This window comes from Canis lupus, chromosome 12 (genome assembly GCF_011100685.1).
Source record: "Canis lupus familiaris isolate Mischka breed German Shepherd chromosome 12, alternate assembly UU_Cfam_GSD_1.0, whole genome shotgun sequence".
Classification (NCBI taxonomy): Eukaryota; Metazoa; Chordata; class Mammalia; order Carnivora; family Canidae; genus Canis; species Canis lupus.
In genome coordinates, this window is record NC_049233.1 from 8205020 (window position 1) to 8219669 (window position 14650).

At 53.1% G+C, this 14650-nt stretch overlaps 1 protein-coding gene across 4 annotated transcripts in view; it reads left to right on the forward strand.

The window, feature by feature from the left end:
* The window catches only part of GLP1R (glucagon like peptide 1 receptor), a 46258-nt gene extending 32718 nt beyond the window's left edge, over positions 1 to 13540 (forward strand). For 2 of the 4 annotated variants that reach the window (XM_038553953.1, XM_038553951.1), the window contains 7 exons: positions 1290 to 1350; positions 1936 to 2005; positions 2121 to 2209; positions 2531 to 2669; positions 3597 to 3638; positions 8039 to 8158; positions 8338 to 13540. In XM_038553953.1, the coding sequence (XP_038409881.1) occupies positions 1290 to 1350; positions 1936 to 2005; positions 2121 to 2209; positions 2531 to 2669; positions 3597 to 3638; positions 8039 to 8158; positions 8338 to 8451 (635 nt within the window). In that variant the 3' untranslated portion in view covers positions 8452 to 13540. Of the gene's footprint in view, positions 1 to 1289; positions 1351 to 1935; positions 2006 to 2120; positions 2210 to 2530; positions 2670 to 3596; positions 3639 to 8038 lie in introns of all 4 variants that reach the window. The other 2 variants (XR_005367643.1, XM_038553952.1) reach the window with 2 other exon arrangements.
* Positions 13541 to 14650: the final 1110 nt, after the last annotated feature.

The window sequence follows — 14650 nt, forward strand, 5'->3', positions numbered from 1 at the left end:
ATTTATTCAGAGAGAGAGAGACACACACACAGGCAGAGGGAGAAACAGCCTCCATGCGGGGAGCCTGACGTGGGACTCGATCCCAGGTCTCCAGGATCTCGGCGCTAAACTGCTGAGCCACCCGGGCTGCCCGGGGAGCAGCAATTCTTATTGCAGTTTCTATGGACAGGAATCTGGGTTCAATTCAGCAGCACGCCTCTGGTTGAAGGTCTCTAACAGAGATGCTGTCAGGATGTCGCCCTGGGTTGCTGTCCCCACAGGTCTTCACTGGGGTTGGAGAATCCCTCGCAAACCCCCAGGGTTGTCAGAAAGCACAGCACCTTGCTGCTGTCGGCTGGAGCCTCTGCTCCTTGCCACAGGGGCCTCCACAGGCTACCTGAGCGCCCTCATGACCTGGCAACTGGTGTCCCCCAGAGCAAGTGATCAGATTGAGAGAGAGAACCCAGGGCAAGCCTTTTATCACCTTTTAAAACAGTCTTTTATAACCTAACCTCAGAAGTGACGTGCCGTCACCTCTGCGGATGTGACTGGTCACGCAGAGCAATCCCGATACAGCGTAGGCTACACCCTGGTGCGAATACCGGGACGTGGGGGTCGGGGGCCTTCCTGGAGGCTGCTGCCACACTAGTTGAGTCTCAGCCGACTGGAAAGTGTCGTGTTGGAGCTGCTGTTACCGTGGGCCCCTGCGCCGTTGGTTGGGCTGTTGGCGTCAGGGACAGGCCCCTGTCTCTACTCCAGGCTTCTGCTCAGCCACCTGCAGCGTGAGGGTAGGGAGGGTAGGGAACGGGCGGCTGGAGGGGCTTCCGGTGCCCGAGGAGTTGGCTGAGATGGACGTGGGGACCACGGCAGGAGGAGAAGGGCATCACAGGGTTGGCCTGTTCCCACCTCATCCAGCATGTTCTCCCCCTCCGTGGCCTTGTCCCTCCATTACGTGGGTGTCTACATCCTCATGTCTCAGCCAGGATTTGGGGGCAAGCCCCGATGATGTGCCTGGGAGGTGGGGGTGGGGGCCTGGTGAGTAGAGATACGCCGTAACGTGTGGGATCCTCTCTCTGAGAAAGAGTCCAGGGAGTTGGCCAGGGGTGGGAGGGTGTTCGGCACCCCCCGCCCCCCCCCCCCCACGCTCCCAGACCAGCCTGGTTCCACACCTGCTAGAAAGTGGCTTCGTAGCCAGGCGAAGGGGAGGGGCCGGAGGTGGGAGAGGCCTGGGTAAGCGAGGCCTGAGTGTGCCCCTGGTAAGCTCGGGCCTGCCAGCCTCTCTCCCCTCTCTTTTCCCATTCTCCTTTTAGGTGTTCCCCTGCTGTTTGTTATCCCTTGGGGCATTGTCAAGTACCTCTATGAGGATGAGGGGTGAGTGTCCTGCTCCTGGGCACATGTGTGCCGAGGTCCCTGTTCTCAGACCCCACAGGAATCCTTGGCCCCTGGGGTATGTGCCTACTACCTGTTGGGAAGATAAACTGAGGGACCAGGAGCTTAATCTACAAATTTCGTTCTCTAGTACCCCTTCCCTGTCCCTCCCCGGGACTGTGTGATAACGAACGGGGCTGGATCCCTGGGTATGCAATGGTTTTTCTGTAATAACCATGAAATATTTCTGCTATTTGGTGTATGATGCTAGGTACACACATGAGCCTTTTTAAGTTCATGAAGGGGTCGTGTGAAACTCTCTGTGTGACCAAGTATTTAAGACTCTGTGTGTGTGTGTGTGTGTAGGTGTGAATGACCATGTATTTAGGACTCGGGGTGTGTGTGTGTGTGGCTTGAAGGATTCTGCATGAATCCATGGGACTGGTTGTTGGGACTCATGGTGGCAGTGTGGCTCTGTGTGTGTCACTTTGCATGGCCATGTGTGGCCGTGTGCCCCTGTGCCTACACTGTGAGCTGGGGGGCCCTGTGCATCCCATGAGGTGCCTCTGTGTCTGCCTTCCTCTCCAGCTGCTGGACCAGGAACTCGAACATGAATTACTGGCTCATCATCCGGCTGCCCATCCTCTTTGCCATTGGGGTGAGTGACGGTGTCAGGGTGGGAGTGGCAGTCCCACCAGGTGTCACTGGGGGAAGGTGGGGAGATGGTGGGTGTTTAGAGAGGGCCTTCAGCTACCCTCCCCACCCCCCTGCAGGTGAACTTCCTTATCTTTATCCGGGTCATCTGCATCGTGGTGTCCAAACTGAAAGCCAATCTCATGTGCAAGACAGACATCAAGTGCAGGTGATGTGCCTGAGCAGGCTTTGCTGGGCACCCTCGGCCCTTGCTTCCTGAAGAGACAGATCCTGGGATGCTGAGCTCAGGACCCTGCATGACCTTCTCCCTGCCCCAGCCCTATCTGGGTCCCCGAGCCTTGTTCTTGGCCCTGGACCTGGGCAGCTCCCAGGCTTCTGGGGGTCTTGACCGCCCCCACCGCCAGGCAGCCCATACCAGTGTGTTTGGGGTGGGAGAGTTTCTGTCACCTAAGACACGGGGTCAGGGCATGGAAAGGGGAAAAGAATCCACTGGGAGGGATCCAGAAACATGTCTTCACCCCACCCCCAGACTTGCCAAGTCCACACTGACGCTTATCCCCCTGCTGGGGACCCACGAGGTCATCTTTGCCTTCGTGATGGATGAACACGCCCGGGGGATGCTGCGCTTCATCAAGCTGTTCACAGAGCTCTCCTTCACCTCCTTCCAGGTGACCTCATGGCTGGGGGTCCTCACTTGCCAAGTCCTTGGGTGGGAGTGGGCTGGAGACCACGCACCATGCACATGGCCTGCACCATGCACATGGGCATCTGGGGCCTGGGAGGAAAGCGGGAGGTGCCCAGAGTTCTGTGGCTGGAGCAGAGCCAGGGCTAGATTGGCATCGGGCACCCAGGCCGGTCTCCTCTGTAAGCGCATGGGACCATGGGACAAGAAGCCTTTGCAGAGGTAGCCATGGGCAATCCAGCCTGGCATCAATCACAGCTGCCATCTACTGGGCTGCTACTGGGTGGCAAACACCCTGCCAGGGCTTTGCACACATTGTGCGTTTATCCTCATGGCATCCCAGGAGGTTGTGTGGGGTCATCTGGTTTTACAGAGGATGAAACTGATGCTTGGAGATGTTAAAACAAGATTTGCCAGGCCACATAGTTTCCAAAGCCAAGAATTCATCCTCTCCGCTAGTATTAGATAATGCTGAGGGTGTGTGAGCATCACTGGGGCTGTCGATATAGGAGAACCTGGTCCCGGCCCCTCGGGAGGCTTGTGGGAGGGCCACACACCTAGGCCCATGCACGTGCCCTTCACATGTGTGCATTCACACGGCCATATGCAGATCACAGCTCGGGAGCACTGAGTGAGCAGATAGAGGCATGGTAGGAAAGATGGCCTGTGACCCGAGGTGGTGTACTTTCTCGGGCCAGAGCGCCTCAAGGAGAGGGTGATTGAAGAGCTTCTGCAGGATCTAAGCAAGGGCTTTGAGTTTCTCTAGAAAGGGAAGGAGAAGGAACCCAGTGCTCTGGGGCTGCCCAGCCTGAGGAGGGGGATGTTGGGGCTGGAGCCCCGAGGAGCGTCAGGGCCTACCTGCAGGGCAGCCTCCCTCTTGCTTCCTCCCTGCTGACATGACTCTTGTTTCCAGGGGCTGCTGGTGGCCATCTTGTACTGCTTTGTCAACAATGAGGTAAGGCCCAAGGGGGGGGGACAGTGGGGCCCCTTGGGCTGCTCCTATATTTATGGGTTGCTCTGGAGTTGTCAGTGGGGACTCCCATCAGTCTTTCCAGCTGAAACGCCCTACCCATCCCACTAGTCACTAGAGCTGAGGAGGCATCTTGTCGATGTATTGTTTTCTGTGCATGGGCGTCTCTCTAACACACACACATACGCACACACGTGCACAGGCATACCCTAATGGACGTGAACCTGGGGGAGATCCGGCCTTGTGTTAAGGGGGTCCTTAGTGAACAGGTGGTGGTTACAAGATGATTCACCAGCAGACGTGCCCAAGTCACCTGGGTCTTTAATCATCACTATCTTATTTCATTGGCACTGTTTCCACCCGCCCCCCAAAAAAATCCCTGCTAAAATTATGGTTTGAATATTCCAATATTTCACACAAGATCATTGAATATCAGAGAGAATTCGGAAGCATGGCCCAGGCTTGGCCTGGGAGTGGGGGCAGAGCTGGGATTCAAGTGCATCCTAAGGGAGGGAGGTAAGCACCCACACTCTGTGCAGGTGAGAGCCCCGGCCCACCATAGCAAAGGGGTGCACTCCTCCAGTGGCTTTCCGGTTGCTGCGGTGCAGAAGGGGGCTGTCGCTGACCTGCACCCTCCGCTGCAGACCCTCCTGGACCATAGCTCTCCCCTCTCCAAGACTCTGGGCCCCTGGGAGGAGGGGTTATCTGTCCTCTGGTGCCTGGCAAGGGCCCCTTCCACCCAGGTACCCAGCTTTGCACTGGAGCAGGTCAGAAGCAAACCCACACCGTCAGACTGGACATCACAAAAGCCACAGCACCACCTCCCATTCCTTCCAGAGGGGAAACAAAGCAGAGTACTGCATGTGGCACCAGGGTCACCTGGAGATGTAGCCCCAAGAGCATTAACCCCAGCAGGGAAGAGAGGGGGGAAATCTCCCATTCCAGAGTCTGGAGGGAAAACTGAGGACTGTGTTAACTGTGTAGGCCCAGCTGAGGATTTCCATCAGTGAGGCTGGGGTTCAGGTGAGCCGTGGACACTGCTCCGCCAAGAACTGGGGCTCTTTCTATGGCTCTGTCCCTGAGTCTGATACTCCGGAATTGAGAGATCGTAAGAGTCTGCATTCATACATTAATTTGACTTGTGCTCTGGGTGCAGGGGACATGGGGGTGGCCGCGGGTGGGGACCGTGGTATTCCAGGGGGTCGTGAGATGGCTCTAAAGAGCAAGGTGATGCAGTGGGAAGATGCGGGACGCAGGCTTTGGCGTCAGGCCTTTGCTCCCATCCAGGCAATGTCACTTGATGAGCTGTGTGACTTTGGGGAAGTCACATGCCCGCAGTTTGATACCCATTTCCTCTTCTGCAAAATGGTGTTAATGATGCTCAGAGCATGTGGGTCTCTAAACGGGAGGGAAACACTTCCTGAGTGTTTATTCTGTATCAAATCTCATCGATGTAGCAGGTGCTCTCTCAGTTTACAGGTGAGAAAATTAAGACTTAGTGAAAAGAACAGCCACAGTTCAACAGCTAAAAGGTGATAGAGCCGGTACATGGAGAGGGGTCCCCACTAATGCTTCAGGGCTGCAGGGGCTGGGAGGGGGAGGCGGCGCCTGGCACAGAGTGGCCCCTGAATACCTTCTGGCCGTCCCTAGGGGCCGGTCTCAGGCAGCTGCCCGGGCTCAGGGTGGGGTGGGCCAGGGAAGGAGAGGAGGTCGGTGTAGAGAACACTCACAGGGGCCTTGTCCTACAGGCCCCTGATGCACGGGAGCAGCAGGATGCTCCAGCCCTGGTCCTCCCCAACATCTGAGCCCTCGCAAAGAACTTCCTAAAGAACTGAAGAAAATGTTGAGTTATGAGGAACCACAAGCTCTGTGTGGTGGCTAATGGTTCTCAGCCAGAGGGGCGATGTGCTACCTGGCCCTGACCTCTGCTGCTTGATCTCCCAGGGACAGGGGCAGGGTGGACGGTGTCCCTGTGCGGGCCGAGAGAGTGAAGTTCCCTTCTGCCCCTTCTCGACCCCATGAGGTTCCCATTTCCCACTTCTCCCTCCTTTTCCTCCGAGCCACGCCAGCTGCAACACATGCCCCCCACCCCAACACACACCCCTGCGAGGCCTCCCCACCACTGCTGCGGAGAGTCCCAGGCCGAGGCTGAGTAGTCTCCTGACTCCATCCCTCAAAGCCTGTCACCCATCACCTCCCCGCTTCATTTGGCCCCAAAGCTGGCCCAGCTTTGTCAGGAGGGAGGGGTGGGCACATATCCCCCTGGGCCCTTGGCAACTAAGGACCCCAGGATCACCAGATCCCCCGCTGGCCTCTCCCCTGGGGCTCTCCCAGGCTCCTGCTGTGGGGTCCAGGAGACCTGCTCCACATTTGCCTTGTTCAAGTGCACTGCCCAGTTCTCCATGGACGCTTCAGGGCCTGGCTCCTCCCAGCACAAGAACAGAACGTCACCTTCACTGGGCCACAAAAACACACGTGGCTCCTGGGCTGAGATCTCTGTCCACAAAAGCTGTTCTCCAGACCTGGGGGTTGCCATGGCAATGCTAGGTACTTTTGACCGGAAGAGAAAAGATGGCCTGGACGTTGGTCCTGCCTCAGCTGCCAGGAGAGTGGGCACAGGGAGGGGAGGCCTGGGGATGGTTCTGCTGTGGTACGTGTCCTCTCACCAGGGATCTGACTCAGGAGCCTGAGTGCTGGTCCCAGATCTGCCACTACCCAGCTGTGGGACATGGGGCAGTGACTTTGCCTCTCCCCCCAAGTGTAAACAAAAATGAAAGAGCTTAACCCAGTCTTCCCAAATCCCAGAGCCAGGGCCTAGCCAGAGGCAGGGAGTCAGGTAGGCTTAGTGTGAGGAAGTGCTCCGCCCTAAGTACTAGGACGGGAGTCAGATTCACGGTGTCCCCTCTGCTGTTTCGTAGCCAAAAGAGCCCAGAGTCAGATGCTCATTTTGTCACTCGCTCCTTCCTTCGGGTCATTTACAAAGCACGTAGGGAAGGCCTGTTGTTTGCCAGGCACTGGGCTGGGTCCAAGGGATCCCAGATGAGGAAGATGGGGTCCCGGCCCTTGAGGTGCTCCCAGCTGAGTGGGCAGGACACATGCCAGAAACCAGCATGACCTAGACAGTCCTGGAAGCCAGGAGGCCAGTGCTTAGGATGCCAGCTTTGAGGTCAGCCCAGATCTAGGTTTGGATCCTGGCTGAGACCCAAGGGAAATTCTGAAGTACTCTGCCCCTCAGTTTCTCCACCTTGCAGCGGGCAAGAATAACAGGAGCTGCTTCACAGGGTTGCCGAGAAAGTTAACTAAAATAATCTCCGGGGAGTGCTCGGCATGTAGTAAGTGGCCAATAAATGGTGGCTTTTATTTTAAAGATTGATTGATTGATTGATTGATTTGAGAGACACAGAGAGAGTGAGAGAGAGAGAGAGAGAGCACGAGCAGGGTGAGGGGCAGAAGGAGAAGCAGACTCCCCACTAAGCAGGGATCCTGACGCAGGGCTCCATCCCAGGACCCTGGGATCATGACCTGAGCTGAAGGCAGACGCTTAACCAACTGAGCCACCCAGGCGCCCCAATTGGTGGCTTTTAATATCAGTTGTCATGGGGGGGGGGCGAGGGTACATAACAGAGTCCCTTTTCCTGCCGGTGTCCATGAAACCACTTCAGTCCCCATGGTGGCTTCCCACAGATGTGCCTCAGTTTACCACTTTTCTCCCCACCTGCCACAGTTAAGGGCTGTGAGACAAGATTGGTCTCCGTGCTGCCACCTGAGCAGAAGCCCCCCTCAGCCTCGGGTGTCCCGTTGTCCCCCCCCCCACCCCTCCACCCCCATCAGCACACCCACCACCCGCGCTCAGCGGGGCAGTGAGGTGGCACGGGGCTGGGTGGCCCTAGGCGGTGTCTGCTGTCCTCCCTCCTGCACCCACGCCCAGGTCCGGTGACGTGGCCCAGGACCCCAGGGCCATCCCCGCAGGCAGGCTCGGGCCATCTCCGCTCCACGCTGCCCTGAAGTCAGGCTCCCCCTCCTCGTTCTCTCCCTCCCATCTCTCCGCTCTGCTCTCCCGCATTGCTCTCGCTCTCGTTCTCTTCCGTTAAATAATACCGTGATGGATTGTGAAAGGTACTTAGCTGAGTCACGGAGTTTAGAGATGGAAGCGACCAATTAGATCATCAACCTCATCTCTCTCCTGAGGAGAGGCAGAAAATAGGAGACAACGATAAACAATTTTATTGGGATATTAATTTAGGCGCCCGAAGGCCTTGACTCGTGTCTCTTAATATAATGCAGTGGATTTTTTTTTCCCCTTCCCTACTAATGTAATAACGGGGCCATTTTGTGGGCAGTTGGTTTGCATGATGGCTTTTGTTCCCCTCCTTTTCCCACGGAAGGTCCAGATGGAGTTTCGGAGGAGCTGGGAGCGCTGGCGGCTCGAGCACTTGCACGTGCAGAGAGACAGCAGCATGAGGCCCCTGAAGTGCCCCACCAGCAGCCTGAGCAGCGGGGGCACGGTGGGCAGCAGTGTGTACGCGGCCAGCTGCCAGGCCTCCTGCAGCTAAGACCCCAGCACCCCCTCCCTGTGGTCCCGCTGCGGGCCGGCTGGCTGTCCAAGGTGGGAGAGGCCCTGTGGGGCTGGGCGGGGAGGGACATGCTCACCTACATCCCTGCTTTCCCTTCCCAAACCCATCAGACAGGCAAATGGGCAGTGCCTCCTGGGACCCATGGCCACATTTCCTCTGAAGAGAAGCAGCTTGCTAATTTGATCACGGCGGCAGGAGAAGAGAAAAACCGATGGCTGCTATGACAAGGAGGATTTCTTGCCGTTAAGCCACCAGGCCCCTGGGGTTCCCCAAGACAGAGCAGCAAATCAGCCCCACATTCACACCAAGGTCAATGGCTTATTAGCGGGATGGCGGTTTGCAAGAGGAGGTGGTTCAGGAAGAGGCCTGTGTAGCCTCAGCCAAGCAGAGCTTAGGGAAGGTGAGCCAACTCTGCTTGCCTCCAGTAGGGTCACCACCCCTACTGCCTCCTCATTAAGGGACACTGTTCCTGTTTGTCACTTGTTCATCTTGCCCCCATATCTCACCACCCAGCTTCTCTGTGGGGGCTTTGTTTGGGCACCACCGCAGCTCTTTCTAGAAACGGCTGTGGATAGTGTTGAGAACGAATGCTGAGAATGTGCCCAACAGTTTCCTTTGCTGGTGTGCCCACTTCTCCCGTGGGTATTTGACCTGCCTCGGTATGCTGCCTGCCGCCACTCTGCCCGGGGAACCAGGGCAGGCCTAGTGCCGAGGAGCCCAGCTCTCCATGTGAGCTCTGAATTCTATTCTAGAGATGTTCTAGAGTCCTCTGGGATTCAACTCGGGAACTCTAGGAAATGCTCGCGCTGGGAGGTATAGTGTACCTGCAACCGTTGGGAACCCAGCAAGGCTGAAGCTTTATTTCCACCTCCCTGGGGAAAGGCTTTTTGTGACCAGATTATGTACCTTGCATGGGAGTTTGGGTGTGCCCTCTAAGAGCTGTGACCAAAAAGGGACCTCTGGGGGAAACTACCAGTTGCCCCTGTTACCTCGGAAGCTGTCTTCCCCTTGTCCCTGGTTTCTTTACCATGAAAGTCCGCAACTTGGGAGCCTGTATATACTTTATTCATTTTTCTTTATTGCTGTGAATGGTCTGCATGTGCAAATGTGTGACTCTGATTTCTCCCACCTGATGGAAAAAAAAGAACGAAACCATTGTGATTGTGATGTTGTTGAGGGGAGTGAGGTAGTAACTGAATTGACTCAGCCACATGTTGAGCCAATCGGTGTTTTCCCTGCCTCCAGTTTCATCCCATAAATAATGACCAGCAGAGAGGCTACACAGGGAAAACCTCTCAGTCCTGCCCCCACCACCAGGAGAGGGCAGACATGTAGCAACACTACAGAAACCCAGACAAAAGGGAAAGAGCCATCCCAGGGAGGCTGGCAGTGAAGTTTGTGGATGCAAAGGAAGTTTCCCAAGTAGGAGAGAACTCTTAGAGGAGTCCAGACCTCCTGGGAAGGCAGAGGGAGAGGCTTTGGGTGAATTTCTTTATGGATCCATCCCTCCCTCCTTCTTTTTAAGTGGTGGGGGACCCTCCCCAGAGCCTTGCACCAGACACATTTTCCTGTGCTTCTCAGAGAGGCATGTGATGTACGGGGAAAATAATAATGGGACATAAAACACATCAAGCAGAAAATTTCTTATACTTCAGCTTCAGTGAAGTGTTGTGTCTTTGTTAATGGGGAAGCTGAACCTCAGGCTAAAGGCGAAGTATGCAGAATGGCTCCTGGAGAAAATGTAGAGAGGTGGAGGATGGGGGCACCCCTGCTTCCCCAGAATAAGAGAGGATTTTCCAGCAGGCCCCACTCCTTGACTTTCTCTTTGGAGGGGAGAGCAGGAAGGGGGAAGATGAGTGCCAGTGAGTTGATGGCGGCGGACAGCTCTGGTGCAAGTGTTTCAGTTTGGGATAAACAGGAAGATTCCGAGAATCATTAATACACGGCACAGCAGCAAAGAAAGAACGAGATTGATACAACCTGAGAGAAATAACTGGTTGAGGGGGAGGAGGAATTGTTGGGAGAAAGTGTTCAGTTCGGCAGCACCAGGGAAGCTCAGTTTGATTTAAACTGTGAGTAGAGTTCTCTTCCTCCCTGGTAGTGGTGATTCCTGTTCTCAGAAGGCTCATCACATCCCCATGCTCCAAGCCTTGTAACACTGAGGAACTGTTTTCCTTCATAGATACGTATCAGATCCTGAAGAAACATTTTCTTTGCTCCAAGACCCACACTATTAATATTCATTTGATTGGCAGTGCACTGCCACCAAACTATTCTCAAGCTCTCCTAAACTAAATATAACTCGAATAGGTCTGGGAACGATCACATGCAGTGTACTCCCCAAATTCCACTAGCTGTTTACGTGTGTGATGCCCTAAGTGTGGAGCTTGCTGCACACACTCTTATCTGCGTCTGTCCTGGAGTGGGGGGTGGGGGGCACGATTGCTGACCAGCACGTGTGGATGATGTGTGTGCGTATGTGTCAGCTGTGCAGCTAGCAGGGTCTGGGACTATTGTGAATCGAGCCTGAGTTCAGCACTCTGGCCAGCTCCCCTTGTTAGGGGCTTAAGTCATGGGGCCTCCTCTTTACCTTAGAACAGCTAAATCACAGAACTGAAGCAAACCCCTTACACTGCAAAGCTACTTCAAGATGACTCTCCAGATTGCCCACATGATTTTCAGTTGCCTCAATGCAGTCCCCGACGAAGCCCACACCAGCACCATTCTTGAGGACTCGGAGCAGGGAAAGACCCCACCCAGATCCAGAGAAGTGAGGAGGGAGGCTTGCAGAGGTGACTTGCTAGATGGTGGTTGGGCTGGGCCTCCAAGTCCAGTGAGGACTCTGGGAGGAAGGATAGGTAAGAAATATAAACAGCCATTCAAGATCTGCTTAGTAAAAGTTGGTCATGTGTGTCTGGAGTTTCTGTTAAAAAAGGAAATGCAGGAATGCACACTCAGCGGTTGAGTGTCTGCCTTTGGCTCAGGGTGTGATCCTGGGGTCCTGGGATTAAGTCCCACATTGGGTTCCCCGCAGAAAGTCTGCTTCTCCCTCTGCCTACGTCTCTGCTTCTCTCTGTGTGTCTTTCATGAATAAATAAATAAAAATCTAAAAAAAAAAAAAAGAGGAAATGCAGCAGCAAAGGTAGACAAGTTAGCTCGTGGAGATGCCATCTCCTCAGGGACTTATACTGCAGAGAGGAGGGGAATGCTGCGCTTTACTATCTCTGCTGTAGTACTTCACTCATCTTGTCTTAAAATTAAGAAACTGAAATGCAGGAGAACACACATGGAAACAGCAAGTGAGCCATTTTGAACAGCGAATCCAGCGCTCTTTTAATGAGCTGGCTTAATGGTTTTCTGATGCATCTGTGCTTATTTGACAAATTGTTCTGCTAACCACACAGACAAAGTGAACTAAAGGTCCTAAGCTTCTCTGGCTCTCTAGCCTCCCTGAAGTTGGAGAAGACTAGCAAACTGAGCAGCTTTAGCCTGGCAGGAATGGCACAGCCACCATCAAGGGCGGATAGAGTCAGCTCACATCCACACCCTGAAAGGCTCAGTCACCACCTCAGTGTGGGCCATCTTTCAGCAGCTCCCATCTCCACAAAGAAAGAACACCCTGAGGGTCTGTGTGTGTGTGTGTGTGTGTGTCCTGTGCACAGCAGCATAAAGTTAGGAGATGATGAATTGGGAATCATCCCACCCACTGTGAAGGTCATGGGACCACACAGTCCAGGACGAAGATGGGCAGGAGCCTGAGCTGTAGATGCTTCCTCTCCATGCACAGACAGGGTTCCATTATTGCTAATGTCTGCGACGTGCTCAGGGAAGGTAAAATATATTCCAGAGGTTTATTTTCCCTCCACTGAATTGATTCTAATCTACGGTGCTGACCCTGCTTTTGGCTCCTACGAGGAGCCACACTCTATAAAAACTCTCAAATAAAATATGTCCGTGTCCTCTGCTAATAGGACAGCTATGTGAATGACATGCTAAGTATTCAACAGAAACCAAATGAGTTTCAACTCGAACTTGTTTTCCTTTTCATTGCTTGCAGTGAGTTTTTTGGGGGAAAGAAAATGTGAGAAACTTGTGCAAACAACATTGCCATGTCCCTACAGTGTTACTTGCTGGCTCAAACCAGCTCTCTGGCCATGCCTGGAGGGCCACATCAGGAAGTGTTGTTAAGCAGTGTAATTCAAACACTTAATGCCACAGTGTGTCTACAGTATCTATAATTACTTGTGCTCTATCAGTGGATACAGATTGGCAGGAAGCAGATAAACATTATTGTTTTCCCATTAATGACCCAAATCTCTTGCACTTCGCCTACATCTGAATCTATCAGAGAGGAGAGTTTTTGCTTCTCCCCTTTGGCCATTTTAGTCAGTTTCTCAGGACCTTATCTAGCGGTGCATTTTCTCTCTGATGCACCCATGTTCCTCCCCACCCCCACAATACCTCCCTCACCGTCCCCCCCATCCTCACAATGAGCTTCCCTACACTCCTCCCCCATCTAGCCACGTTAGGAATGCTGCTCTCTCAGCTGTGACCAATTTGGGGGTGCAGCTGAGAGTGAGGCACTGCCAGGGCTGAAACGATGCACCACATTCCATACTCTGGCACAGTGAGAAGCATGGCAGCCAGCGGCTTGGATCCTAACTTACATTGGGGTTTTGCAACCTTTCTGATGGGGCCTGTCAAAACTACCAGTAATTAGTCAACCCGGACAATCTAGCATGACTAATTGCCACTGTGTCAGAGCAATCTGGGAGAAGGAAAACATATATAAATGAGAATGCTTGAATGTGGTGAGCAAAAAGCTCCCAAAGTTTGGAACATATATAACAAGTTAGGGTCTTGGCTTCTATGCAGGGGAGCCGGTGAGGGAGGGATGTCAGACAGAAGCAAGAGTAACCCCAGGCAGGGGCTGGACCTTGCCAAATGGCTCACACTTTACTTCCAAGTCTGCAGGTCTAAGCTCCTCCCCCTAAAACTAATCACATCCTCAAAGCAGATAAACCTCAACATCCCATTGGTTTCGGAGAGGGTCAGATGTAGAGCTTTGAATGTGCTGAGAGAGGTGAGCCATGCTCTCAGGAGCTAGATTTGTCTTCAGTGCTCTCAGGGGATGTTTGCTCTTCATGAATGTTTAAACAAGATAATTTTCATGCGATTTCTTAATGTATAAATTCATGTAAAATACTAGCTGCGTCTATACATGGATGGTGTGTAATTCCTTGCACAGACGTGAAATGGATTCAGGCTTTTCCCTAATTTGCCTTGTAAACGTCAAATAAAGGCTTGTCATTACTGTGTCTCTCTTGCTGTTCCTGTGGGAGAGGAGGCGTTCTGCAATGTCAACCCAGGTGACTCGTGGTGAGCGGGAAAACACAAAAGATGCCATTTCCAGCCCAAAGGAAAAAAAAAAAAAAAAAACCCTTGTTCATTACTCGTGTCGTGATTTTCATCTTCAAAGCACTTACCAAGTACTAATTTATCCATCACAGCCTTTATACAGGGAATGCACTGCCATTTAATTAGAGAAGTTGGGTGGTCGAGTGGCTTCAACAATGACTGGTGGCCAAATGGACGTGTATTCTAATTCCACTCATTCATTTGATCTCCCCTGTCTAAATGAACTCAGTCCATTAAATCCATTTTTTTTTTCAAAAATGCCATAAAAGCACAAACCTTGTTTGCCGAGCAGCCACAGAATTTGAATGGAGCTGCTGTTTAGAGACTCACCTTCAGAAAAATAAACTTTCCTCCAATGTAGATAATCCCTCACTTTCCGGGTTTGCAACTCACTTCTAGAAGAGCAGAGGAATTGCAGATTCTTCTAGTCCCTCCACCGTTGCAGCTACACCTATTTGAAGATCCATGTGCTCATCTGAAGGTTTCTCTAGATGCACCTCTCTTTTAGATGAGCCTTGGGGATTGTCTCTTTCAAACTTAATAATAATTCTTACTCGTGAGAGCAAATGACAACTATAGCCAACAGCTGGTATCTGACATGGTGTCTGCATCATGGCTGATCTGCACCAACCTTGCTTTTGACTTCACTCACTCTCCTGTGATGTTCTCACCTCTGTCTTTACTCCGCCACTCAGCAGTGGAAGTAAGATGGAGCTCAGAGCTTTCTCTTCCTGCCCCAACCCCAGGGAAACACCTGCCCAAACCAATACTGACCAGCACATTTGTAGGATGTGCTTCCTCTCCATGCACAGACAGGGTTCCAGGAATCCAGACAGATGCAACCTCAGGAAAGGAGATTACATGCTGGCCTAATAGGTCTCCACCTCAGCCTGAACAAGGGGTAGGGGCAGCTTCCCTGTTCTGCTGGAGGAAATAAATGAAAATTTGTGTTCTCCAGGCTCACTCATGTTCAAGTGCAATATGGAGCCACAGTCCAGTGACTGA